Raw genomic sequence first — 26,724 nt, forward strand, 5'->3', positions numbered from 1 at the left:
AGGAAGAGGAGGAGGAGGAGGAGGAGGAGGAGGAGGGGGAGGGGGGATGCCGCACCGTCCATCACCAAATATCAACAAATGTCACCAGGCTCGGATTTTGGGGAAGCCCCCCTCGGTTGGCGTTTGCGTGTAACCCGAGCGGAGTGGTGGCAGTGAGCGACGGCGGGGGGGGGGGTGGGGGGGGGGGGGGGGGGGGATCTGCCGTGCCACAACACACTAAACATTGCGCATATATGGCACAAGAATAAATTAATTATTAAAGATTTTACTCTTATCTATTTGTATTTTTATCTCGCAGGAGAAAAAAAGGGGACCTGGGGAGGAGGAGGAGGAGGAGGACGAAGAAAAAAAAAAAGACAACTGCAGATCCTGTCAAGATGCACTGTTGAGAGGGGAAAAAGACGCAGTCTCCAGCCAGGGGTACAGCCTACTTAGTGGAGATGATTGCAATATTTATTGAAACGCTCAGCTACATGCGTCCTCATCGCGCGTATCAAACGTGATCGATTACGGTTTGCTTATTGAAATGCAAAAACTGGCTCATTCTTGGAGAGGTTTATTTTTACCGACTCCCCCCCCAAAAAAAAATAACAACAAAAAACAGGATGCCTTGCTTTTCTTCCGACGGAGAGAAAACGCGGATGCTCTGACGAGTTAGAACATTTTCTGACAGTTTTCTCGCCAATAAAACCAAATTCTTTTTTTCTTACAGTCAGAGAACTCATTCGCCAGAAATTACATAAACACATCGCTCTGTTTCACATTCACATTCCAAACACACGGTCAGAGACACCGTGCGCTTTTCCCTCCCTCCCTCCCTCCCTCCCCTCCCACCCCCTTCTCTCTCCTCCTCACCCCCTCCCTTTTCCACACACACAAATGGAGGTATCTTCTCGGTGCTGAAGATCTGGGAAGGAGACGCACAGATAGACTAGCAGGAGACGGAGAAGGGGAGCCAGAGAGAGAGACAGAGAGAACCTGACTCCGCTTCTGCATGTGTGTTTGGAGCCGAGGCTGATGGGGTGGTGGCATGTGGAGGTGTCACTCTGAGGTCCCCCCCCGGCTCCTTCCTAACTTCTGGCGTTTGGTGTCTGCAGAATGGCGCGTTTTGGAGACGAGCTACCCAACAGGTATGGTGGAGGAGGAGGAGGTGGTGGTGGCGGTGGTGGCGGGGGTGCCGGCGGACAAGGGGGGCCCGGCCGCGGCGGCAGCAGGCAAGGGGGGCCCCCCGGAGGGCAGCGAGTGTACAAGCAGTCGATGGCCCAGAGAGCCCGGACCATGGCCCTGTACAACCCCATACCCGTCCGGCAGAGCTGCCTAACGGTCAACCGCTCCCTCTTCCTCTTCAGCGAAGACAACCTGGTGAGGAAGTACGCCAAAAAGATCACCGAATGGCCATATCCTTTTTGATAAGCGAGGCCGAGCGGACTGCTAAGGTACGGGGGGGGGGGGGGGGGGGTTGCGGTGTGTGGTGGGTTGGCGAGGTGTGGCCCGGTATGGTGTGGAGTTTGGCTCGGGGTTGGATCAGCCAACACCTGCAGGATGAAAGTTGTGATTTTCTTTTTTATGCCATTATGTGATGTTTTTATTTTCTTTATTTTCTTTTATGCAGTGTTGTGAGATGATAACGTGATGTGTGTGTGTGTGTGTGTGTGTGTGTGTGTGTGTGTGTGTGTGTGTGTGTGTGTGTGTGTGTGATTTGATTCTGATTGACACCATACATGATTTCACTTCACTCTCACTGCCGTGTCCAGCCCTGGCCTCAGGCTGACCCGATACAATATATATGTATATACTGTATATATATATATATACATACACAGTGTATTAAAAAGCTGCCATCGATGGAATAAATGAAAGACGGATGTTGATGATGATGCCGGTTGTCATGACACCGGCGATCACAATCACGCGGATGCTGCTGGTGATTAAGTTGCATCTTGAATACGAGCATTTAGCTCGAACCTGTAAGTGACCTGTGTGTGTGTGTGTGTGTGTGTGTGTGTGTGTGTGTGTGTGTGTATGTTGGGGCTACAGTTGTAGTCAGAGCAGAGTGCTGATGTCAGCATTATGAAGGCTTTAGAAGGGAGAGGAAATGACTCTGTCTCTCTCTCTCTCTCTTTCTCTCTCTCTCTTTCTCTCTCCTCTCTCTCTTTCTCTCTCTCTCCTTACCACTGACCATATATGGGCGGCCTGTGGCTCTTCCTACAGGGTTGTCTGTAGCTCAATGTTGGTAGAGCAGGGTCGTCCTTCAATCAGAGGATTAGCGCTCCGAGCCCCGGCTCCGCTGGTCCACGTCATATCAGAGGATTCTTTTTCTCCCTGAAGACTTTGAAATCGTTTCAGGGACGTTGAATGTCAAGTGGGGCAGGACTGCACCAGCGAGCTCCAAATATGAATGGATGTGAATGGTTAGTTAGCAGGTGGCACCTTAGCCCCGGACCGTAGCCAACAGAGCTAGCATAGCATATGACTAGCTAGCATATTTATTTTTTTCCATCACAGGTTAGTGTTACGTTGATGTCATGAGGCAGTGGTTAAAGTAATTCTGCTGCGTTCTTGTTCGATTGCAGATTTCGGGCAACATTGTTGAACCTCCTCTTTCAACGCATATCGGTTAGCAGGTGGATTTGTTTTCGTGGCGATGTGATCTGCTCAATCCACTCCATAGAAGTACTTAAATACTTTTATTCTGTCGCGGGCTTTACTAGATAACTTTGTTAATTTGTATTGAACCAGGCGGCAACCTCTGGTTCTGAAAGGTGAAGCCGATGCTTCATGTGTTGAAGCTGCACTCTCTATAATGACCACCAGGGGGCGACTCCTCTGGTTGTATAGAAGTCTATGAGAAAATGACTCTACTTCTCTCTTGATTTATTACCTCAGTAAACATTGTAAACATGAGTTTATGGTCTCAATCTCTAGTTTCAAGTCTTCTTCAATACAGCATGATGTTCATTTAGTACATTATGGTCCATTTAGAGTCAAACAGACCATAAAGCAGGGGATGCTTTAGGGGCTTACTGTGATTGACAGGTCGCTACCACAGCATTGTTGTTTTTGTCTTAAAACTTTAACCCTTTCATAGTGTGTTTAGCGTTCGGTTGTATTTGGCTCCACCATCTCGTTCCACTTCTGGTTGCAAAACAAAGTTGATGAGGTGGATGAGGTGGGTGAGGTGAGTGAGGTGGGTGAGGTAGGTAAGGTGGGTGAGGTAGGTGAGGTAGGTGAGGTGGGTGAGGTGGGTGAGGTAGGTGAGGTAGGTGAGGTGAGTGAGGTAGGTGAGGTGAGTGAGGTAGGTGAGGTGGGTGAGGTGGGTGAGGTAGGTGAGGTGGGTGAGGTAGGTGAGATGGGTGAGCTGAGTGAGGTGGGTGAGGTAGGTGAGGTGAGTGAGGTAGGTGAGGTGGGTGAGGTGGGTGAGGTAGGTGAGGTGGGTGAGGTAGGTGAGATGGGTGAGCTGAGTGAGGTGGGTGAGGTAGGTGAGGTGAGTGAGGTAGGTGAGGTGGGTGAGGTGGGTGAGGTGGGTGAGGTAGGTGAGGTGGGTGAAGTGGGTGAGGTAGGTGAGGTGGGTGAAGTGGATGAGGTGGGTGAGGTGGGTGAGGTAGGTGAGGTGGGTGAAGTGGATGAGGTAGGTGAGGTGGGTGAGGTGGATGAGGTGGGTGAGGTGGATGAGGTGGATGAGGTAGGTGAGGTGGATGAGGTAGGTGAGGTGGGTGAAGTGGGTGAGGTGGGTGAGGTAGGTGAGGTGGGTGAGGTGGATGAGGTGGATGAGGTGGATGAGGTGGATGAGGTAGGTGAGGTGGATGAGGTAGGTGAGGTGGGTGAAGTGTCTCCCTGTGGGTCTCTTAAGGTGATACGACAAAGCTCATGAGACAAAGCGATTAGTCAGTGAAGCTTTAATTGTAAATTAGCTTTTATTCACAGATTTCAGCTCAACAACAAGAATAAAGACGTACAAAGATAAGAGCAGGGAAAGCTTTTAATAAACGGGATGTAAGGGACTTTTTTATTTTAACTCATTAACTAAAGCTACAAATTAATGGAAGAGAGTGTTTCAGATTTTGGAGGATTAAAAAGAGCTGTTCATCGGTGTTTAGTCATGTTAACGCTTAACATGATGTGAGTCGGTTGGTCACATGGTGCATGTGTCTGTGGTAAAGGTGGTGTGTGTTTATATGTTAAAAAACAAAACACGTTTAATGTTTAATAATGACTAAGAATGGAGTTATATGTTCCAATATGGAGAAATGTGTATGTAAGAGCTGCTGAAGTGGAGATTTCTGGATCAGAGTCTGAGAACAAACTCATTTAGAGAAAACGTCCTTTAAAGAGACGTTTAGTTACATTACAGACATTTAGAGACTCTACAGGTGAACAGGGTCAAACATCTACAGACTCAAATACTCAAAGTAGTAAAATAAACACCTAAATGTGTATTTTGGATGTTTTCTTTCCTTTAGTCTGAAAGAAGACTTTAGTTGTTTGCTTTTAATTGACAAAGAAAGAGAATTCAGTCATTTTATTTATAAATGATAAAGTAAGATATCCGAATGCCTCCTGATTGGTTCAGTGTTTAAAAATAGTCTTTATTTGGAGGAGAGGTCCTGCTGTGTTTTGGGAGTTGAGAGCCTTCATAAAGGTTCCTCAACTTTCTGCCAAAACGTTTTGGCATTTCTGCAGAAATAAAAATGGTTCGGAAATCCATCAGCTCACGAAAATAGCTGAGTTTGTTCTCTCTTCAAAGCTTTTTAGTTTTTTTTTGTTTGCTTCATGTTCGGAATGTTGCTTTTGTTTTTACCTCAGAGTCACGAGTGGAGATTTAGAAAACGTATCCCTGAGGAGAGTTAGTTATGTTCTACGTGTGTCTCATTTTGGAACTGACTCATACCAGACCGATGGACTTCTAAGTGAGACATCGCTCGCACCAAAAATAAGGGGCGAAATGAAAATACACATTTAGAAATCATATTGTAAAAAAGAGCTAATGCTACTGCTAACGTCTACTGTGTTAGTAGATTAATCGTTTCATGCTAAAAAAACGTCATCCTATCAAATATGGAGAATTCCTGCTTTTCTCTGTTTTTATATCTTAATAACGGAAGATATTTTGTTTTTCGTTTTTTTTATCTCCTTAAACCTAGAAACTAGAAACCGGGACGGACAGTTTGTACTGTTTGTTATAGACCACCGTTAATAATAATAATCTGCAGATTGATTGATAGTAAAGTTAATCGTTAATTTCAGCCCCAGTTGACGTTAAGCGTTTTGCAGATATGGTCGATATGAATATTTAAAATATGTTCAATAGAAAAGCTCCCGTAATATGTTGAGGGAAATAATGTGATCAGAGTGGCGTCACAATTCTTTAAAAAGTAGTTTTTAGGAAACAACGTTGCTGATTGCACATGCAGCCTTTATTTTTCATCGTACTCGGTTACTTCTAAACGTCTCTTTTGAGTATCCTGTAAACATTCGGGATATAGAAGCAGCCTCAGATAAACATCTGCATGAAACAGAATCTCTACTGTTTGAGAAGAGTTTTCATTGCAGAACATTTTCAAATTGAAAGAACATTCACTTCCTGCTTTGAAAGTGAACCGAGCGTATCCCAGCATGCTGCCATCTGCACCGAGTCAGGCCGTGCTGGCTGGCAGCCGCTGTGGCTTCTTCCACCAGAGACCCAAAGGGCTTCATTATGCCTCCCTCTCCTCCCCTCCCTCCGCCTGCACTTCCCCATCTCTCCCTCTCTCTCTCCCTCTCTACACTCCTTTCATCTCCTCCCCTGCACTGCACTTCTTCCCCCCGCAACTCCGCTTTAAATCTTCTGTCCTCCATCTTCTCTCGTTTTTGTCTTGTACTCCTCTGTCACTCTCGATTTAATTCAAGCTAGATACTGTAGTGGCGATATTGTTTATCGTAGAGTAGAAATTTGGACCAACGTTCCGAAATAGTCGGCTGAAGTGAAATATTGCATTTTGAAAGACTTTGGCAAATCTAGATAAACAATTGTTGGCGCTAATTCTCCAGTTTAGTGTGATGTCTGAATTGTCATTAATATTCTGATTGTTTATGCAAACGCTAAGGTGTCTCTCTACTTGCATTCTCTCTAGTGACCAGCAGGGGGCGACTCCTCTGGTTGTATAGAAGTCTATGAGAAAATGACTCTACTTCTCTCTTGATTTATTACCTCAGTAAACATTGTAAACATGAGTTTATGGTCTCAATCTCTAGTTTCAAGTCTTCTTCAATACAGCATGATGTTCATTTAGTACATTATGGTCCATTTAGAGTCAAACAGACCATAAAGCAGGGGATGCTTTAGGGGCGGGGCTTACTGTGACTTATTTTTGCTACCGGAGGAGAATGCAAGTTTTAAGACACTTCAGCATCGGCTTCACTCAGCAGACTAACTCAGTGACACCATAGAACTGCCTCACTGTAACTTCAGCTGGTCACTCAAATGACAAAATGAACTTTGAATTTGTACAAACTTGAGGTTTTGTCTCTTGCGTTCATTTCAATATTCCTTCTCTCTCCTTCACATTTTACTTCTTATTTCAAATCTGATTTATTGACACAAGAACAAGAAATCTTTATTTTTCAACGAAGCAGCAGTAATGTCTCTCTCTCTCTCTGTCTCTCTCTCTCTTTCTCTCTCCCTCTCTCCCTCTCTACCTCTCTCTCTCTCTCTGACCATCTGTCCTGGGCGTTCGTTGTCTGTGTAGGTTTCACACTTTCCCGGCTGCCTGGTATCATGTGAGGGGAAGACAAATGGAGAGAGGCAGACAGTATGAGACAGAAAGAGAGAGAAGAGATTAAAGACAGACACCCCCGCTGGGACAATCAGAATGTCACCTTGTCTTAGCGACCTGTAACTGAGTAGCGCTCACATCTTAACACTGCAAATCATAGACTGTGTATAAGAAGTGGACGTAGTCACTTTGACGGCACCCCTTTGGATTGCGGACTACAGTTTTAAAGCCTCGAGTTCGGCCTGTAGGCCGTCGCCATCTTGTTTTTTTGCAACCAGAAGTGACACCAGTTGGTAAAACCGAACACTGAATAAGATATTTCTACGCTTCCAAAATGTGACAGTAACCACCTCAAGCATACCCTGCTTTATGGTCTATTTGACTCTAAATGGGACCACATTTTATGTTACGTCATTATGCAGTTAACACAAACGCAAGACCACCTGTACCAATACCTGTGTAACTTTCAAATTAAGAGCCTTGTGGCATTTCGTTGGACAGAATACCTAAATTTCATAACGAGGCAAAATTCACAGACTGTAAATAGGAAGTGGACCTAGTCATCGCGACGTCACCTTTTGGTTTGTGGACTACCGTTTTCAGGCATCGAGTTCGGCCTTTAGGCCGTCGCCATCTTGGTTTTCTCTGCAACCAGTAAACGGAAGTGATACTATTTGGACTGCGGAGGAGTGACGCTGTGGTAACGTTGAGTTTACTCTAAATGAACATCGTGCTGTATTGAAGAAGACTTGAAACTAGAGATTGAGACCATAAACTCATGTTTACAATGTTTACTGAGGTAATAAATCAAGAGAGAAGTAGAGTCATTTTCTCATAGACTTCTATACAACCAGAGGAGTCGCCCCCTGGTGGACACTAGAGAGAATGCAGGTTTAAGACACTTCAGCATTGGCTTCACATTTGTGACCCGGAGGTTGTCGCCTGATACAAACATAAACAACTATCAGAATATTAATTACAATTTAAATATGCAGGATTTGAGCTACAACTTCTCTCTTGATAAATGACTCTGCTTCTCTGATGTAGAGTCGATTGATCTAAAGGTGTGTATGTGGATGATTGTTTTAGGTGTGAGATACTTTAGTTTACAGTAGATGCTGTTGTGTTACTATAGAATGAGTTCCAGCGATTCAGATAAGATACACACACCTACACACACACGCACGCACACACACACACACACACACACACACACACACACACACACACACAGAGATACCGATACTTGAAGGCAGACTGGTAGTCATAGAAACATGTATGTGGCTGTTGAAATGATTGGATTCAACACTTATGCATGCGTAAACAAACATATAAATGATGCATGGTTACACACATACACACACACACACACACACACACACACACACACACACACACTCGCTGACAGATCAGCTGGTGGCTTGGCTTCATCCGTCTGGTGTGGAGCAAGCAGATTCGTTCTGATCAGTCACGGCTGACAGAGGCTCTGATAGCTCTGGTGTGTGTGTGTGTGTGTGTGGGTGGGGGCAGGTGATACTGTAACACCTGTTCAGCAGGATCGCTTACCTCAGGGGGGCTCGACCGCATCCCAACACACACACACACACACACACACACACACAGTGCAGCCCAGTGTTTGGCAGAAAAAGCACCATTTGGGACGTTCACGCTCCAATGTGCAATCTCTCTCTCTCTCTCTCCCTTTTTCTCTCTCTCCCTCTCTCTGTCTCTTTATCTCTCTCTCTCTCTCCCTTTTTCTCTCTCTCTTTTTCAACAATGGCACGTTTGATATTGCTGATGCTGTGATCATGACATCATCGTAGAACAGTAATAAACTGAAATACAGGAATAATGACAAAAATCAATCAGAATTAGTTTTTGACTCGGTGTTTCTAATGAAACAAGACGTGATGTTCTGTATCTTATAAGGAATAAAGTGGTGAATTTGTTGACTTTAGACGACTCAACGTTGACTTCAATGACTCGTAGATTCAAGTGGTCTCGATATCAACTCTTCAAAATCAACACTAAATAAAAGTTACTCGTAGCAGCTTTAAAATTAAACAATGCACTGAATTTGATGAAGGATGCAACAAAATAACTTGTGCGAATTTAAAAAACAACAGTCAATGAATGTGTTCAACCTCAGATAAACATATATACATACTCGCATCCATACATGGAGAGAGACGGATGTATAGTTGTCTCCCTCTCCTGACAGACAGATGAGCACCATAGTGACGGTTGTTTTGACAGAACGTCACTCCAGATATGTGATCCTCACAGTCAACTCCCTCAGTGTGAGAGTGTGTGTTTGTCTGGATTCTCACTGTGGTGAAACGTGATGCCCCTGCTGTCCTCTCCTCAACTCTGTGTGTGGGGACTGCCACCGCTCTGTGTGTGTGTGTGCGTGCGTGTGCGTGTGTGTATGCAAGTGTGTGTTTGAAGCAGGCGGCAACCTCCGGTTCTGCCGGGTGAAGCCAATGTAGAAGTGAACTTGCATTCTCTCTACTGTCCACCAGGGGGCGACTCCTCTGGTTGTATAGAAGTCTATGAGAAAATGGAGACAAGTAGACTTGGAGAGAAGTGAGGAACACCGCCAAATCTAAAAGAAACCAAAACAGCTTCATCAAAGAAACAAATACTCTTTCTCTCATTTCCTGCAACAAGTATAACGCTACTTAACACGCTAACGTAATCATTTTGTATCGCCTGGTAGACCAGCAGCAGACATCTTTCTGAGCCTCGCGTATATACACCGGTACCATCAGCGTCAGCTACAGAGGGCAACTAATTAAGGGGATAAAATCCGGCCATAATCCAGACAGTGTCTGCCCCTCTAAACTGGGAAACTCTGACCGCTAAAGTTGTTTCACCAGAGAATCCTCAGCACTCTGCTGGTGCTCTCTGACAAACAACAACGGCCACATTTCATTCTGTCCTTTTAGTCGAGTTACATAAAGATTTGATGTCTTCTTTGTAGAGGAAGAGGATGAGGACGAAAAGGTAGCGAGGTGTAGAAGGATATACGGGGAGAGTGTGTCAGGAAAGAGGTGCAGAAAGGAAGAGGGGAAGCAAAAAAGACAAAGGAGGGGAGGAGAGGAGGAGAGAAAGAGACGGGAATGTGGAGGAAGGAGGAGACTTAGAGAGGTGGAGAGCCATAGTGTTTTCCCCCATGTTGAGTCACTGATCTACATTCAATCTGCACTATGTGAATTATTGATTGGCCTTTAGCCAGCCAGTGTGTGTGTGTGTGTGTGTGTGTGTGTGTATGTGTGTGTGTGTGTGTGTGTGTGTGTGTTGGTGCTGAGATGCTTAGCACAGTAGTGGCGTTTTCTTTTTTTTCTTTTTTTATTCTATTGATGGAGACGGAGGGGAATAGGGAGAATGGGACAGATTGATGCACACACACACACACACACACACACACACACACACACACACACACACAAACATGCATATACTGTATTCATTCATCCGCAAGCACATTTACATTTTTAGCTCACAGCATGCACTAGAACACACACACACACAGAAGAAACCAACCTCTGAGGCAGGACTGATATCTAAATACCAGGAGGGACGAGAAGACCGAGCCTCTCTAAACCAACCCCCCCCTCCTGTCTTTTTTACCAGCCTGGATGGTTTGTCCTTGTTCCGGACTCACCCATTTCCATAATGGGGGGGGGTTAGTTCTCGTGTTTGTGCAGTGTTTCTCGGGTTGCAGAATGTCTTCAGTCGGCTCTGTCTCACACGGACGTGGGCGGGTTTTCTATATTTGTAGACCGTCTCGTCTCCCGCTCACTCGTCTGCCTCTCAGGTGTCCAAAAGACGTCTCAGTCATCATCGTCTCAGTCAAAATGCATTATTCATTTCATATATTTACACTTTGGCAGTTTAGACGTGACGGTCAGTTATTGGTCTTTGGTAAAGCAGCACTCTATCTGGCTTATAAATGTCATGTTGATGGAGGAGTGGTGGTGGAATTTAAAGATATGAAACGAAGAACTCTATCACTTTAATGTTAGTGGAGGCGCCATTGGGTCTGCTAGGTAACATTGGGCGCCATTGGGTCTGTTAGGTAACATTGGGCACCATTGGGTCTGTTAGGTAACATTGGGCGCCATTGGGTCTGTTAGGTAACATTGGGCGCCATTGGGTCTGTTAGGTAACATTGGGCGCCATTGGGTCTGTTAGGTAACATTGGGCGCCATTGGGTCTGTTAGGTAACATTGGGCACCATTGGGTCTGTTAGGTAACATTGGGCGCCATTGGGTCTGTTAGGTGACATTGGGCATTTACAGTATTCAGATGTGTATTTAACATACATATATGGAAATATATCACATCACATATAAAGTAAGTAAATAAGAATATAGACAGATGAGATAAATAGACACAAATGACTAAATCAACCAATAAAATAAGATGAATTCAAATCAAACAATTAAAACAACTCTCATCCAGCATTCGTAGCAACTAAACAATAAGGTTTTTGATGATTGTTTTTTCACGTAACGTGCGTACTTCAGTAACGGCACTTCTGTAGTTACTTTAACCCGAACAACATCTTTTCCTGAACCTGACACAAACAAAGACCGCATGCATGTAACGAGTGTAAGTTGACCCGTGCTGCTGACCTTCTTTGTGTAAGAAATGATACGAGCCGTTGTATGAGGACACGTTGCATTAACCAACTAGTCAGAGGAGAGAAATGAGGAATTGTGATTTAAGAAGTTAACAGTTGAACCGCACGGAGAGGAAACATTTTCATCTGACAAAATAAAAACAATAATTCCAGCTTGTATATATATGTAATATTACTGTTGTTCTGAATTAGAAAGGATGAGCTCCTTAGAATACACCTTGATGTTTCCAGTGAGTTGTAATTCACGTCTACAGCATCCCCTCTATGACTGAAACGTTTCTTATTTTATTAATTACAGCAAAGTAAATCTGCAACGATTTCGATTTTTCAAGTAAAAATACCAAACATTTCCCGGTTCTGTCCATTGTGAGGACTCGGGTGATGGTGCAGGGAGGAAGACGAGGCCCATCCTCCCCCCCCATCCTCCCCCTCCATCCTCCCCCTCCATCCCCTCTTTAATAGTTATTTTGCCAAAGTAATGAATGGTGGTGTCGGGGAAATGATCACGTTAATTATTGTAATTGAACATTATTTGAGGTTTTGTATAGATGAGGAGAGGAGTGTGTGTGTGTGTGTGTGTGTGTGTGTGTGTGTGTGTGTGTGTAGGGTTGTGTGAGGACAGGAGGAGAAGATGTAGAGAGAATAAAATATATACATATAAAAAAAAAAGAAACGACGACTATCGATGTTCTCAGCTTCTCCTCTTCCTCACGCTTTATCTCCTCTTCTGCTCTCCAGCTCTTCCGGACTCCCCTCCCTCCTCCTCCTCCTCCTCCTCCTCCTCCATCTCTTCCTCCTCTCACACTCCTCTCTCCTGTCCCCCCCCCCCCCCCCCCCCCCCCCATTCCACTCTGGCGGCTGTCGACTGCAGTGTGGAGAGCAGATCGAGAGGCAGGAGAAGAGATATGCAGGGAGAAAGAGGGGAATATGCAGTCGGGGTGGGGGGTGTAGTGACAGACTCAGTGTCTGTTTGATCTAAGCCGCCCCCCCGCCTGCAGCCCAGGGTGCCTCTCCCCAGAAACAGGGCCAAGTGAAGGAATCTGAGTGTGTGTGTAATGTATGCCTTCCTGTGTGTGTGTGTGTGTGTGTGTGTGTGTGTGTGTGTGTGTGTGTGTGTGTGTGTGTGTGTGTGTGTGTGTGTGTGTATCAAAAGCTAATTTGAAGCTTGGTTTTTGTTTTTACAGTATGGAGTACCAAGCTGCTATCGGCTATTCCTTCCATTACCCAGCATTCCTTGCTGTGGCTAAGTAGAGGAATAGGAGTGTGATTGTGTTTTCCCGTTACCTAAACTAAACCCTCCTCCTGTCTGTCTGTCTGTCTGTCTGTCCGTCCGTCCGCAATTTATTTTACCATTTTTCTGCAACAAGGTTGATTTTTCTGGGCTTTGGCACCGCGAGTGAAGGCATCCTATACATACATATACATCGTGTACATATTCAAAATGTACACCAGAGCGTACAACAGCACGAAGGCCACGTTGTCCGAAAGAAGACGTCAAACTTTATTACTCATTTTCAACCTTGACAAAGGTCCAGATCCACTCCTGCTTTTCTTACTGTTCCTAATTGTTTACCAGAGGAACTCAGATTCACTCGATAAACAGCAGTCTTACAGCAGCTTCAACAGTTTACCTCAGACAGACTGACAGACTCTGGGTCTGAAAAGAATATGGTAAACAAATAAAAGTACGTTAAAACAAGTATTTTATTAAAGTATCAATTGTGTCCTTAAACCCCAAAACTGAGCCAAAATGTCGTTGTTTGTCGTTGGTATATTATTAAGAATTGTGCATTCAGGAAATGTAATAACTGAAATAATGACCATGAAAATATCTAACATGAGCGGAGTTTGATAATCGTAGTTTAAAAAAAGTAAGAATCCCAAATATCATCATTAAAATCTAATTATCTGGGACGAAGGTGATCCACCGCATTTTGGCAAAATCTATACCTTCGTCTCATTCACCTTTAATCTGAAGAACGCGTAAGAAGAAGCGAGGATATTTATTTTGTCAAACTAAAAACCAAACCACAGGAGTCCTGTCGAGCTGCAGCCGATCAGCCCGACAACCATTCAGCCTGCGTCAGTGTGTCGGGGGGGATTGGTCTCGTCACTCTGAGAGGGCGGGGCTCTGAGGTCAGCGCCCCACCCCCCGAGGAGGCAAAGATGCTGAGGAGGACGAGTGGATAACTGAGAGAAGCTGAGACAGAGAGGGGGGGGGGGCAGATTGATAAGTGACATTTAATGAGGTGACGGGCAGTGAGAGGGTTTCAGGCTGGATTCGATAGCGTGTGATGGGGTCAGACCGATGGAACGGTTTGCCAATACAGCGGCCTGATTTGGGCTTTTAGTTCAATTCTGGGCAGTGTTGGTGTTTCTCTCCGACCGCAACCGTTAAAACTAAAAGTCAACGAAATTTCCTCACGGACCTTAATTATTATTAAGAACTGTTGGTACCTCACATCCATCGATAGTGTGTGAAGTCGTTGATCTTTACGTGTGTCCTATTGATATGGAATTGAACATATCACTCCGGTCAGAAGTGTGAGGCAGCCTGAAAGAGGAGGAGGAGGAGGAGGCGTGTTCTGCATCAGCAGCTGTTTGTCAGCTCCTCCTCTCTGACCTCGGGGTGGTGACCTGCAGTCGTCCCCCCGGGCGGTGGGGGGGGATCAAGCAAATGTCCGTCTGACCTCGCCCTCGTCAGCCACAACACACAAAGCAAAGCGATGTCTCAGTTTAACAACAGAAAGTTCCTCTCTCCATCTGTCAGCTCAGAAAAAAGGTTTATGTCACTGTACGACATATTGAATGTGAATACTGCAATTTCTGTATTAATTATTCCCCCGTACGGTCCATGATGGTTTGCGATCCACTCGACTGTCTTCATGCTCGGTGGTTTTTAGGTTAAATTCTAGCTCTGGAGCAAAATGATCTGTTTGTATCACAGATTATATTAAAGAAGTGGACGTGGTCATCGTGACGTCATTGGTTTGTGGACGGCCGCTTTGAAGCCCATTTCGCCGTCGTCATTCGGATTACGGCCGTCGCCATGTTGGTTTTTTTGCAACCAATGATCTAATGACGCCGTATACGTCTCTGGTAGAGAGACCTGTCAATCACCGTGTAGCCCCGCCCTAAAGCATCCCCTGCTTTATGGTCTGTTTGACTCTAAATGGACCATAATGTACTAAATGAACATCATGCTGTATTGAAGAAGACTTGAAACTAGAGATTGAGACCATAAACTCATGTTTACAATGTTTACTGAGGTAATAAATCAAGAGAGAAGTAGAGTCATTTTCTCATAGACTTCTATACAACCAGAGGAGTCGCCCCCAGGTGGACATTAGAGAGAATGCAGCTTTAAGACACTTCCGCATTGGCTCCACTCAGCAGAACCGGAGGTTGCCGCCTGGTTTATATCCACGGAAGAGAATATCACATTTTTTGTGAAATGACAGAAGAAGTACTCCTTACCATCTCTATGACTGCACATAATCTGATGACGTTCGATAAAAACAACTTGAGACAGAATGACAAGAGGGGAAAATAGAGCTTCTTAAAACTGATTTAACCTCCAGAAATGGAAGTGTCTAATTTAGATTGCACCCAAACACAAATAATCTACTTGCTTTACGTCTTAAAAATGCTTCAAATAACCAACAAACTAAAACACAACCTGCAGCATAATAATGTTAAAACGTGACCAATTGATCAGTCTGGAGGACTGGCTGGTCTCTTATCTCAGTCTATCAGCAGACCAGCTATTAGCCGGGGTCACCACGTCAATACAGCATCAGATCTCAGGCTCAGCGGCCGTCTGCTTAATCCAGAGAAGACGAGACGTCGATGTCATCGAGCCTTCCCAGGGTCCGTCGTCTCAAAACATTCTGCAGAAGACTACAAGATTGTATTTATATTTAAACATTTGCTTTGATTAACAAAATAAATCTTGGCATTTGTATTTTTAATTATTTATACTTTTAAGGTGTTTAGGAAGTCATTTTTATCTTATTGTTGTGGAAACATGTTCAAACAACAAAGTTTCTCAGCAAAAACTACATTTACAAGATTACATTTGAACACAACGTGATAACGTTTTGATTTACCTTCACGGCCAACGCGATGCCCTCCATCCATCTCTCCAAACCCACCGCGGCGCTACCAGAATGCATTGCGCGGCTGATTACATAGACAATAAAAGGGAAGCGGAAAATGACGTATCATGGGGCACCATGAGATCAGATTGTATAGAAGTCTATGAGACGATGACTCTGCTTCTCTCTCGATTTATTACCTCAGTAACATTGTAGGGCGGGGGTACTGTGATTGACAGGTCTCTAACAGACGTATACGGCGTCTCTACATCACTCCTCCGCATTCCAAATATGGTAATATGGCCATAATCCAAGATGGCGACGCCGAAATCGAGGCTTCAAAGCGGCAGTCCACAAACCAATAGGTGACGTCACGTTGACTTTGTCCACTTCTTATACACAGATATACAGTCTATAGTCAGAGCAGCAACAAGCTGCAGACAGAATTCGTTTCTCATTGTGGTGAAGGCGAGACCTCCCTTACTTTTAATGTCACTATTTAGAATCTGCCGTAAAGAATTGGAAGAAAACTGCAGCTCTCTTCGACCGTGGTGGTCCAGAGGTGTGTGTGTGTGTGTGTGTGTGTGTGTGTGTGTGTGTCTGGAGAGAAATATGTGTAAAAATACCAAGAGAGTATGTGTTAGGAGAAGGTGGGAAAAAAGAGACAGAGAGGAGAGGACATAATTATAATTACAGTCTTTAATCCTCTGGACACACACACACACACACAGGGCGAGCTGTTAATTAACTATTTGGCGACAGGGGACTCTGGTATTGGGCTAATTATTTGAACCGCACATCCCTGCACTCGTCTCCTCCTCTCAAGCGCTTCCAGAGAGGCAGACAGGTATTCCTCGCTTTGAGCTCACCTGGTAATTGAAAGGTTCTTTTTTTTTTGCGTGGAGATCAGTTCGCTCCAAAATCCCTTGAAGCTGAAGTCCAAACCATCGGGGACGGGGAGCGAGCTAAAGTTAGGCTTCTCTTTCTGCTGCAGAGTTATCCACAGTGTAATACGGATTTAGCTTTTAAAGGAGGACAAGGAGGCAGAATAACCGGCTGTCGTCTCCTTATTAAAGGTTTTTTTTTAAGTCTGCGAGACTCTCTGCGGGCAGAATTCAGCTCAGTTTCAACGTGTCCAAATCCTCAGAGGGACTCTGTTTGCTGAAAGGGTTTAAAGTAGAAATACAACATATAAATACAGTAAAACACACAGTATTATGAGATAACACCGTTACAACGTGTCATTTACATGCATTTGAAATATTTTGGTATATTTTGAGATTCACGGAGGTTTAATTTAACGTGAATTTTAGTGAAGATGTTGAATCTAACATGTAGAACAACGATCATTTCAGTCTCTATCTGTCTTCATGTTATTTTTTTTTACACGTCTGAATGTGAGTGTGCATTAATGAGTGTGCATAGGTGTGTGTATGCATGTGTGTGTGTGTGTGTGTGTGTGTGTGTTTGCCGTTTGGAAGCAGCAGTCAGGTGGATGCAGTCTGTTTCTAAATCAGATCTCTGTGTGATTCACTGGGTTGATGAGTCACCGCAGCAGCACAACCAGCCTTGTCTTCCAATACACCCCCCTAACACACACACACACACACACACATATGTAACACCCTGTAGCTATGACTCCCTGTGTTTGTTTCTAACTGTACATGTATGTGATGTTTTAGCGTGTGTTTCCATATGTCGACCTGCCCGTGTGCGTGCATGTGTGTGTGGGGTTTGTGAGTGTGAGTGCACTAAATAATGAGATAGTGCCTAATGTAGAAGCTGCTGATGTCATGTGTTTGCTTCTCCTCGCTGCTGAACTCCTCATTTCCTGGGCATTCATCATTTATCAGCCAATCACCTTGCGCGTGCACACACACAGAAACACGAGCGCATGTGCACACTCATTATCTATATACACGCTCAAAGATGCAGGCGGTACAATATACAGGATATAAGCTATTGACATATGGCGACAAGGACCGGAAGATGTGCAGAGCAAAGGAAGAGGAAGGATAAAAACGTGAATGATGGATGATGTGATTCAACAAAGCAGCAGACAAGAAAGTGACTGAGAATGTGTGAAATCAAACTAGCAACAGTAGTAGAACTAGTAACATATATCCACATTGTGTAACCTCCGTCTGCCTCAGACAGCTGAGTGAAACGGGATCATATCGTTCGCAGCATCAGACACGAGCGGATTCCTGCAACAAGATGCGGTTCACATGTGTAGTCGGATTGAATTTGGATCAAGTAAAAGTGCTTAAAGCATCAGTGTCTCAGTCTGGACTTGACTCCAAATTCTGTGTGCATTATGTCCAACAAACATCTTAAAGATTCACGATACGACATTCAGAGCATTAGTATAGCAGCTAACTGCTAGTTAGCATTGCAGCTAACAAATAGTTAGCATTATAGCTAACAACCAGTTAGCATTGCAGCTAACAACTAGATTATATTACAGCGAACAATGTGTTAATAAAGCAGCTAACAAGTAGTTAGCATTGCAGCTAACAACTAGATTATATTACAGCGAACAATGTGTTAATAAAGCAGCTAACAAGTAGTTAGCATTGCAGCTAACAACTAGATTATATTACAGCGAACAATGTGTTAATAAAGCAGCTAACAAGTAGTTAGCATTGCAGCTAACAACTAGATTATATTACAGCGAACAATGTGTTAATAAAGCAGCTAACAAGTAGTTAGCATTGCAGCTAAAAACTAGATTATATTACAGCGAACAATGTGTTAATAAAGCAGCTAACAACTAGTTAATATAGCAGCTAACAACTAGATTATATAACAGCGAACAATGTGTTAATAAAGCAGCTAACAAGTAGTTAGCATTGCAGCTAAAAACTAGATTATATTACAGCGAACAATGTGTTAATAAAGCATTTTTCTACTGAAATTTGATCTCCATGTTTTCTGGCTCGGCAGTAAATCGCGCTCGAGTTGTCATCGGTGGCTCAGTTAGTCCGTTTATAATCTAATCATATTGCTTATTAATGCAATACATGTTGTATTTAGCTCCCTGACGTCGTCGGCAAAGGTTGCTTCTTTTTCATTTGCCAGATCGTGCCAAAATGACAAATGCTGAATCGGCCGGTTTGCATAAAATTTAACCGGTTTAACAGACTGGCAAAACCAGAAATCGAACCAACTCTATTGTAGATGCAATATTTTTAATACCTCTTAACTCGAAACCTCTGTTAAAGATTGTGTGTGTATTTCTTCGTCCAGTGGAACAATTTCCCCTCAGATTGTGCAACATCGTCTGCAGAGTTTACGCCAAATGTGCGAGCACGTGTATGTGCATATTTGTGTATGTACAGGAGGCTGTACGTGTGTTCAGCAAGTGACATGGGGATGTTTAGAGATTTATGGCTAAGGTGAATGTGCGTCTGCGTCTGCGTGTGCGTGTGTGTGTGTGTGCGTGTGTGTGTGTGTGTGGGTGAGAGCGGGAGAAGACAAAATAGTCGGTCATCAGTTCTCTTGACAGTTTTACGGCTGCTGAGCTAGCAGGACGCTGTGGGATGTTAGTTAGCCCACCTCGTCACACATCAGACCTGTGTGTGTGTGTGTGTGTGTGTGTGTGTGTGATGCTGATTCCTGGGACTGCAGCCCCATCGACACTCCATCAGATCACTTTGACTCCGCCATGTTCCCGTGTGACGTTTGTGTGTGTGTGTGTGCATCAGTACAGTTTGTCTCCGATGTTGTCACGTGGAATTGCATTTTACCTCGAATCTTATCTAATTATTAAGTTTCAGCCAATTTTTTTTTTTGGTGTCAGTCTCTTAGATAAAAAGAGGAGCAAAGGCTTATTTCAACGTTATAGTCCACCGACATTTATCAAACATTTTAGGAGTAATTGATTGCAGAGCTGACAGAAAGACCAACTACCAGAATGCAATGAAGCAGGCGGTTCTCATCCAGCAGTCGTAGCTATACCTCCGAAACATCATAAGCCATAATTCGTAGACATCCCATGAAATAATTCCGTACGTTATCCATGTAATCCTAAACGAGGATGTTCGTTCTCCGTCTGAAACCAGAAGTCAGTTTTGATTTATTTGTGACGTAACTTACGTACTTCAGTACCTGCTCTTCCGTAGTTATTTTAACCCAAACGACAATATTTTCCTAAACTTAACCAAGTCGTTTTGTTGCTTAAACTGATTTGTTTCTTGTGAAGACGAAAGTTTATTTTGAAAAGACTGTATGCATGTAACGAGCGGGAAATTGACTCGTGTTGCAGGCTTTTGTAGGAAAATGCACAAAGAAATAGTAGTAACTTTCGTAAGATATCATACGAACTGTTGTACTAAATCTGAATTCCAAACATTACAGTCATGTCTGCATCGTGTCTCATTCTGCTTTTTTATACAATTGTAGTTCCTCCTGATACTCTGCAGCAGCAACACTTCTCTCACGCTTGAGTCAACCACAAACCTTACAGTTTTTAACCAAAAATCCATCGAGTTCTGGACGAGGGAAGCGTCTCTTTTAGGACTCTGATCCGCTGCGTGTGATCGAAGCGTCACCAGAACCCTTTGAGGGGAAGACATCTTTGTTCCTCCCTGCTGAAACATCCACCGCTGCCATTTAAACAGTCCACTTGGTATTTTCATGTTTCAGCTGGTGGCTCACTGAGCATGCTCCAGGCTCTCACACACACACGCACACACACACACACACACACACACACACACACACACACACACACACACACACACACACACACACATATATATGCAGACACACACTGCAGCTGCTTCAGCAGAACTAAAATGGAGATGGTACATCTAGCTGTGTGTGTGTGTGTGTGTGTGTGTGTGTGTGTGTGTGTGTGTGTGTGTGTGTGAGCCTCTCCTTGTCTGCTGACAGTAACCTACTTTATGGAGCCCACTCACTCGGAATGATAAAAATACTGCAATTCTCCCTCCTCTTCCTCCTTCTCTCTGTCTGTCTTCACCTCCATCGCCTCCTCTGCCCGTCTCCTCCTCTCTTCTCCTCTACCTCTTCCTCTTTCCATCACCATTTCTACCTCTTTTTTTGTCTCAGTCTCCTGTATCTCTCCATCTTTTCCTCATTCTAATCTGCACCTCTATTGTCCTCAGTTCCTCTTTTCTCCCCTTCTTCCTTACCATTGTATATCCTGTTTCCTTCCATCTTTTCCTCCATCGTTTCTTCTTTGTTTCCCCCCCTTTACCTCCTACTCTTCCTCCTATTCTTCTCTCCCTCCTATTTTCCCTTCCTTACCTCGTTACCCTCCCTCCATCCCTCCTCTATTCTATACCCAATGCTTCACCTCTCCCTTTTTTTCTTTTTTTCCGGTTCCTCCCTCTTTTTTCCCCTTTTTTTTATTTGCCTTTCTCTCACTCTCTTTTTTAATATTCTTTTCACCCTCACTTCTTCCCATCCAAGTGAGGAGATGCTGATGCTGTAGTTAAGTGAAGTTAAGAGTGTAGGATGGAGGGAGCGAGAGAGAAGGAAAGGGAACAAGGGAATGACAGAAAGAAAAGTAGGGGTGGAAAAAGAGCGGTTGCAGAGAATCTTCCGGGCGCAAGTGGTCCAGTGGTTAAGAGCAAAGAGAGAGAGGCCTTCACTCTCATGGCCTGAGAGAGAGAGGGAGGGAAGATGGCGGAGAGGTGTGATGCCTTTAAGTGGTAGCTGCTGGAGATTTCTTTTTTTAAATGCAAGATTGAGATGAAAGATGGATTTGGTGTGACTTTGTTCAAACTCTCCTGCAGCTCATTTTGCCGTCGTCTTGTTTATTAGAGACGGAAACCTCAGCGTTCCATCTCTTCAACCGATGGCAACCAGTGAGTTTTGTGTCGTTCTTGGCTATTTTATCGCACTTTGTTGGATTTATTTTAAAGCTGCGTCATGAGTTAAGTGGAAACGTTTGAATAGACTTGAGAAATAAATGAGTTGACTCGAATAAGAAACTACTTCTTTTTTTTTTTGATCACCTTCAGCCGGTAAATATACCAGACAAGCAAATCATAGAACTATTTTATCACTAACGGGCCCGTTTAGTGTTGAACTCCACCTGTTTTGCATCACTGGTGATATTCCTCGTCCAGACCCCACAGACTTTCTTTCCAACTGGACTCAATTCCAATGGCGATAATTAAACTCTGATCCGCTCTAATATAATATAATATAATGGATAATATATAACTAAAGATCGGACAAAACCAGTAGAGGACGACCATCACTTACTCTCCTGGATTAAGATGAAATTTTAAAAAGCACTACGATGGTATTTTGTCATTTTGAAGTTGGCGGTTTTGACCAAAGATCTGAGCTGCTTCAGCAGTTATACAGTATGAACTATGATACGTGTGTGTGTGTGTGTGTGTGTGTGTGTGTGTGTGTGTGTGTGTGTGTGTGTGTGTGTGTGTGTGTGTGTGTGTGTGTGTGTGTGTGTGTGTGTGTGTGTGTGTGTGTGTGTGTGTGTGTGTGTGCGTGCGTGTGTGTGTGTGTGCACAGCTGTCTCGCTGTAGAGATGAGACTTTTTCCTCGAGTTGCATCATGGAAGTGTTACCGTGTGTTTGTATGTGAGTGTGTGTGTGTGTGTGTGTGTGTGTGTGTGTGTGCATGACTTTCTTTCATGTGTGTGTGTCAGTAGGCGTGTGTTTGTTTGTGGTTTACATTCGAGTATGAAAATGGTGGATATAATGGTTCAGTCCAGTCAGACTGGAGAGTGATGGACGTGTGTGTATGTGTGTGTGTGTGTGTGTGTGTGTGCGTGTATGTGTGTGTTTGTGTGTGGAGAGAGAATCTATGCAGTTCTCATTACCAGCCTGTAAAAGTGGCACAGCAGATATTCGGCAAAATAAAAAAGCTTCTTCCACAAATCAAAAAGAGCTGGGGTCAGGGGGAAAGAGAGCGAGGGAGGGAGGGAGGAAGAGACGCACCCTTTTATCTTCCACATGTCTATATATAGCGGTTCATGGAGGAGAAGAGTGGAGCATGATGGGAGGGAGGCGGGAGGAGGGGGGGAAGTGGAGGTAGAGGAGGAGGATGGAGCGAAGGCAAGATGGCTGAATGAGAACAGAGGAGGAGGAAAGGTGAAGAGCGACTTTCGGTGATTTTAGGGTCTGAGGAAGAGGAAGAGGAGGCAGATGAAGGGATAAACAGTCGCGGTAGAAAGAAGGCAAATGAGAGAAGATGAAACTTTAAGTGTTCGGAGGGTAAAACTACGTTGTTTGTGCCACAGCTGCAGCATGAAAATATCAAACCGAAATGAAATAAATGAAGCGCAGCGTCGGTTCAGGGAGGCGTGCTCGTATCAGCTGATTGGCTGATCACGATCATTGGCTCTTTCACAGCTGCGTGGCAAGTAATCTGTTGATTTAACTAAGATCTATATTCATGGGTGTTTATTGGGGGGGGGTTAGCCCTCTTCGCATCTCTCTCAAACAGCAGATCTAACTGGTTAACATTTGCTGTAAACGGACGATTCTTTGATCTAACCGTCCCCGACCGAAATATAGATTTTTGTTTTAATTAATTAGGATTAATGAGAAAACAGAAAGATTGAAAACCTTGTTTCATAAAGAGATATTTTCCCATTGACTTCAATACATTAGTTGTTTACTTTGAACAAATTGTGTCGTAGTAATAGTTCCCTCTCAATAAAAGACACCTGATCCAGAACAGACCTCAATGAGATCCGATCAGGAAATAATTAGACGGATTATAATTTGGACCCGGTCTGACTCTGGTTCAAGGTTTGGGTTTCAGGGAACGGAGTGAACCCTTTCAATGTTCTAGTTTCACACAGTAATAATAAACTCAACACAATACCTGCATTCTCTCTACTCTCCACCAGGGGGCGACTCCTCTGGTTGTATAGAAGTCTATGAGAAAATGACTCTACTTCTCTCTTGATTTATTACCTCAGTAAACATTGTAAACATGAGTTTATGGTCTCAATCTCTAGTTTCAAGTCTTCTTCAATACAGCATGATGTTCATTTAGTACATTATGGTCCATTTAGAGTCAAACAGACCATAAAGCAGGGGATGCTTTAGGGCGGGGCTTACTGTGATTGACAGGCCTCTACCCGAGACATATACGCCGTCTCCACATCACTCCTCTGCAGTCCAAGCACTGCACGTGAAGCGCTGTATCGCACACGTGGTGTTGCAGAGAATGTGGCATCTGCCAGACGGATGCCCAAGCAGAATAATTCGACTGGATCTAGGTACTCGTGTGAACTCACAATCACGCTGCGGCTTCACCTCATCTCGCACTGAATCTGCAATTTGATTACATCCGTTCGCCTGATGTGCATTTTCAAACTCTAGTTTCCACTTTGCATTCAGTCTCTTTAAAAACGTGAGTGAAGAGAATGCGAGTTAGTGGATTTACGGAAGGCCTTAAGACTCTTTTAAATCCTAATCTGAGTCATAATTTGGAGGATATTTGACCGTGTATGTACCTCTTTCCTGGTTTTTCTGAGCTCTGCATGTTGGTGATGGGGGATGGAGAGAGAGAGAGAGAGAGAGAAAGAGGGAGAGAGAGCGAGTGCTTGCATCACTCCCATAAAGGAACTGACTCTTGCTGAGTCGAGTGCTACACAGTTTCATTTATTTGATAAAGCTTCATTTGGTGTGATTTAAAATCTCCCCCTCATCAGGCTCGGCTCCCCTAAAGCACAGCCTCAGCGCCACGCCAAGATGCCTCATCAGCGGAAAACACACACACACACACGCAGACAAGAAAACCGAGGACATTTTTCACAGGATGACTTGGACTGAGGCGTGTTTAAATAGGCGTGGGTATTTTTGTGGAGGTTGTGGGATGTAGTGAGAGGAGGAACTTTTAACAGGTAGATAGTTTATTGTCATCGTGGAGGATATTCTTCACCACTGTACCGGTGTAGGACCAAATTTGTATCGGTGTGGAGGTGTGTGTGAGTGTGTGTGTGTGTGAGTGTGTGTGTGTGTGTGTCACCTTCTCTGAGAGGCCAAACAAACCTTCAATGCCTGCTGGGTTGGGTTATAAGTGGAATACTGGGAGGACAATTTGTACATTTCTTGAAAAGGAAATATCGATACACGAAAAAACATAGATATGTTCTGAATTAAAGTCTAATACAGAAGCCGTATTACCGAAATGTAGTGGTTTGAAAGTGCCAAGGACACTGAAGGAAACTCCCAAAGCATGCGGAAACAATCCTGTGACTCACTCAGGACGTGTCCGACGGGCCCCCGTCCGTCCCCGGGGCCACACAGAGGGCAAAGACGTTTCAGCTCGGACCCCGCTAATCCCAAATCCCCGTGAACACAGATTGTTCTGTGCAGCAGAGGATTTCAGTTTGACAGGGACGGAGCCATAATGCTTGAAGGGCTAGTTCACCTTAATCGCAAAATCATCCGATGTATTCACTCACTTTCTCCTCGTGGTGTGCAGCCATTTTGCAATCTTGCCTGAAAAATGGAGCATATGAAAAAAACACAGATTCTCTCTCTCTGTCTCTCTCTCTCCTCTCTGTGTGTGTGTGTGTGTGTGTGTGTGTGTGTGTAATAACTTAATACACTCGCTGGCAGAATCGTAGTGTGTGTGTGTGCGAGCGTGTTTGTGTGTGTACACAATAACGGGCAATGGAGCAACAAAATATTGCTGATGTGGGTATTTCCCTTTCTCCCTGTGTGTGTGTGTGTGTGTGTGTGTGTGTGTACCAAAGCATTACCTGAGCATATCAATGCATTAGTTAGTGTAATAATTGCTGCTTGCATATGTGTGTGTGTAATGCATGTGTTCATTCTGTTTGCATCCATGCTTTGGTTTGTGTGTGTGTGATTGTTTGCTTTGTGCAGCTGCCTGCAGTGGAAAGAAGAGATAAAGTGTGAAAGGAGGAGAGAGAGTGTGTGTGTGTGTGTGTGTGTGTGTGTGTGTGTGTGTGTGTGTGTGTGTGTGTGTGTGTGTGTGTGTGTGTGTGTGTGTGTGTGTGTGTGTGTGTGTGTGTGTGTGTGTGTGTGTGTGTGTGTGTGTGTGTGTGTGTATTTGGCAGGGCGGGGCTTGTTTGTGGCCATCAGAAAGTCATTTTAATTAACGAGAGAGGAACACACACACACATTTTTTGCAGCGCTCACCAATAACTCCGTTGCCAAAAATGTCTGCTCTCTAATTGCTTCCGATTTCTTTCCCTCTCAAAAAGAAGGAACAGGGTGAAGAGAGAGAGAGAGAGTGGGGGGGGGGGGGGGGGGGGGGAGTATGACGATAAAAAACGTTGGATAACAGGAGGCCGGTGAGAGATGGAAGGAGTGAAAAGAAGTGCAGGGAGAAGGAAGGGGGGAGTTACATTTTTGCAGTCAGCTGGAGGGAGAAGAGGATACGGGTGAGGAGCAAGAAAAATGTCATCCTCAGGAAAACGGTTGAGAGGACGAAAGCAACACAAAGAGAGTAACAAAACAGATATATATATATATATATAGAGAGAGAGAGGGAGAGGGAGAGGGAGGGAGGTGAAGAAACGGGAGGAAACGAGAGAGAGGGACACACACACACACACACAGAGGGAGTGTTACCTCCTGCTTTCAGCAGGTTGTTAGGCCAGCAGAGTGTGTGTCTGCTGAATAATAGATGGAGTAGCAGGGTAGCATGTAGTCTGAAGATGCACACACACACACACACACACACACACACACACACACACACACACACACACACACACACACACATCTGTGGGCTGCTTACTGTGAATTGATTTACAACAAAATCCAGCAAGTTGTTCATACCGCGGTTACTTATAGTGATAAGGGAAGAAAAACAAACAAACATAGATAGTGCAATGAGATATTAACTTAAATAAACACTTATAATAACATATTTCCACTCTTGCATATTCAGTGACGTATATCCTGCAGTCAGAAACACAACCTGCTCACTGGATGGCAGCATGTTAGCAGCATGTTAGCTGAGCATTGTATGCCAGATATCACAATTACAAAGAAGAAGACCGGCGGGGAATATTTCTGAAAGGTGCAATATGTCAGATGTGGACACATGCTCCGAAGAAATAGGTGGCAGCATTTACCCTGTAATACCGGCTTCATTCATTTTACATTTAGCCAAAGAGGAACAAGCCGCCGGAACTCTGAGAGACGGTCAAAATAACACGGCGATCTTCTCGTGTGGCGTCAACCTGTATTGTTAAACAGATAAGCAGAAGTTACCATATTTAAAATGCAGAGGAGTG

At 44.2% G+C, this 26,724-nt stretch overlaps 1 protein-coding gene across 1 annotated transcript in view; it reads left to right on the forward strand.

Moving 5' to 3' along the window:
- The first annotated feature begins 1,097 nt into the window (after positions 1–1,097).
- Positions 1,098–26,724, forward strand: part of cacna1ab (calcium channel, voltage-dependent, P/Q type, alpha 1A subunit, b) — a 110,884-nt gene continuing 85,257 nt past the window's right edge. The window contains exon 1 of the mRNA XM_076083010.1: positions 1,098–1,397. Coding sequence (XP_075939125.1) covers positions 1,099–1,397 — 299 coding nt within the window. The 5' untranslated portion in view covers position 1,098. The remainder of the gene's footprint in view (positions 1,398–26,724) is intronic.

The sequence above is a fragment of the Anarhichas minor genome, unplaced genomic scaffold (assembly GCF_050575085.1).
Source record: "Anarhichas minor isolate MPS153535 unplaced genomic scaffold, ASM5057508v1 ptg000114l, whole genome shotgun sequence".
Classification (NCBI taxonomy): domain Eukaryota; kingdom Metazoa; phylum Chordata; class Actinopteri; order Perciformes; family Anarhichadidae; genus Anarhichas; species Anarhichas minor.